Raw genomic sequence first — 2,764 nt, forward strand, 5'->3', positions numbered from 1 at the left:
TTGTTCAAAGGAAAGCATGCAAGACATCGGGTTCACCAAAATGTAATGTGGTGAAATGTGCAAATGAGAGATCAAGAGGAAACTACTCTTTCCCTCCAAGGAGGGATGAGAGTTTCACTATGGATTCCCTTTCAAACACTTTTCACCTAGTTACATTAGAAGAGGAGAGGAGAATTCACTAGATTAAACCTCCCAACAAGAAGATATAATTCTAAGTGAAATGGGAATGATAAGCTAATCCCCTCTTCCTATTTTAAATGGAAAGGAATTGATTGAGCTATGTAGTGCAAAAGTGACAAAGAACTAATTATAACTTAAGATCAGAATATAGGATGAAGTTGTGCACCTAGACCTGGTAGTAATATGTTGAGACAAAGTTGCCCTGCAAATTTCAAGAAAATTTTTCTAGACCATGGTGGGAATGTACACGGTCCTCCAAAAAATCTGTGAAATGAAAAGGGTTTTTCCACCTCTGCAAATGGAGCCCGAATCCGAAAGTATAGCTATGCACATGCAACCTAAAGGGAGGTTGTGATAGAAATGTTGATAGAAATGATTATGTGGAATTGAATTTTGTAATCAATATCCTCTTTAATGGTTGAATCCTTGACTTGAATGCAACACCTAGCCTTGAAGGGAGACTTGAGAATACTCAATGCTGGAAAAGAATGCTTGAATGCTTGATTGCTTATGCAACTTGACCTTATCCAAATTATCCAACTTCAACTTATGCAAATGAAAGGATGAATGCCCCTTAGATACATGTTGATGGATTTGATTTTTGTCATGGGCCAACATCAAGGGAGTTTCCTGCTCACTACATATTCCAACAATGATAATGTCATCAACATGCTTGAACCTTCTCAATCTAAACATTGCAATGTAATCATAGTCAAAGAAGAGAAAACCAAACTAAGAACTGTGAATGTCATGACTAGTGCTCAAAGAAAAGTTAGTCTCAAAGGAGTTGGTTCCTCATCTTATGATCTAACAGCATCAAAACTACCGACATCTTCAAAAAAATGACCAGCTACGATCACTGCTAAGTCTCCTCAATCTAAATAGTTGGTTTCATCATATTCTTTTGGTTACAACATTGTTGAACTACTAAAATGAATTAATTCTCAAATCTCTATTCTAGAATTGCTTAAGATCTCTCCGGCTCATAGAGATATCCTAGACAAAGTTTTGCTCACTACTAACATCCCTAAAGACTTAGATCTAGATCAATTTCAATCTATGGTGGGTCACCTAACCTCACTGCACTACCTAACCTTCTTTGAAAAAGACTATAATTCCTTGACTCATTCACATATTCAACCATTACACATTTAAGCCATGATCCATAAACACTGAATCAAACATGTTTTGATAGATGGAGGTACTGGGTTGAACATTTGTACTTACAATTTACTAATATAATTGGGATTTTTTGAGAATTTTATTGATCTAGCAAAGAAGATAGCAATCAAAGCTTATGATGAAGAAGAGATAACTTCTAAAGTTCTGGTACTATTACCGATCGGGGTGGGACTTGGGGAAAGAGATGTTATTTATCAAATTCTTGACCTTCCTCTATCCTACAACATCTTGTTGGGTAGACCATGGATTCACGATATGCAAGCAATGCTATCTACATACCATCAGTGCTTGGAATTTCCCCATAATGGAGTTGAAGTCAGTGTTCCTGTTGATACAAGCTACACTTGTAATGCATTAAAATAGTGTATTGATACCCTTGTTCCTTACAACAGAGCAACATTTGTAGCTGAGAGTTTAGAAACTATGTTGAAAGACTTAGAAAAGAAACTAAAAAATCACAGGTACTAGAATAGATGGATACAAGATAGAACCTGTACTTTCACTGATGTCTCTTCCCCCATCACTAAGATAGTCTGGAAAACCATCTAAAGCTATGAAACCACAAACTTCAACTGCAAACATCACCTATGATGGTATTTTTGTGCAGTCCTCTACTTCCCTTGCCAATGAAACAAAAGAGGCAACTATTCTTGAATGGCTTTTCAAAGAAGAAAATGAAGATAGAGAAGTGCAACACTGTGAAGTTTCCCCTGAACAGTATGGTCAAGGCTATAAGATAATCCAACGCATGGGATATTTAGGTACATGTCCTTTGGGAAAGCATCAACAAGGAATCATCAAACCCATCAAGCTACAAACTAAGTCTATGAATGACAAAAATGGACTTGGATACCATCTATATGCATCATCAAATCAAAAACAAAATTCTTATCAGCAGCTTAAGTGGAGGAAAAAGACACTACATCAAGCATCACAGGAAGTAAACAGAGAAAAAACCCAAGCAGAGTATCAGAAAGAACAAGAAGAACTCGCAATCAAGAGAGAAGAAGAAGATTATAACAAAGTTCCAAAGGTATTAGCAGGAACCAGACAAGAAGTATAAATTCTAGAAGAAATGAGAGAACAGGTGGAAAAAATCAAAGAAATGTTTACACCATTAAACATTCTTGTCACATATATGGGAAGAATACAAGAAGAAGATTTAGAAACAAACTTGAATGAGTATGAATGGGGTCCAAAACCTTTATTAGATGCATCTACTGAAGAAAATCCTAAATAATCTAATGATACTATAGATGAAGCACAAAAGATAGCACACATGAACCTACAACAAGAATGATAGGGAGTTTGCTAAGAAGTGCTCACCAAGGACATTTTCAGACTAATGTTTCAATTTGTTTCCCAAAGACTTGTTTAATGCTATTGTGTATGTTTGTAAAAC

General features: G+C 35.9%; 1 protein-coding gene across 1 annotated transcript; it reads left to right on the top strand.

Annotated features, from left to right (window-relative positions):
- Positions 1 to 1,915: 1,915 nt before the first annotated feature.
- Positions 1,916 to 2,425, top strand: LOC131857637 (uncharacterized). The gene has a single exon (XM_059210330.1). The coding sequence runs from the start codon at positions 1,916 to 1,918 to the stop codon at positions 2,423 to 2,425; it is 510 nt and encodes a 169-aa protein (XP_059066313.1).
- The last annotated feature ends 339 nt before the right edge of the window (positions 2,426 to 2,764 follow it).

This window comes from Cryptomeria japonica, chromosome 8 (assembly GCF_030272615.1).
Source record: "Cryptomeria japonica chromosome 8, Sugi_1.0, whole genome shotgun sequence".
NCBI classification, from domain to species: domain Eukaryota; kingdom Viridiplantae; phylum Streptophyta; class Pinopsida; order Cupressales; family Cupressaceae; genus Cryptomeria; species Cryptomeria japonica.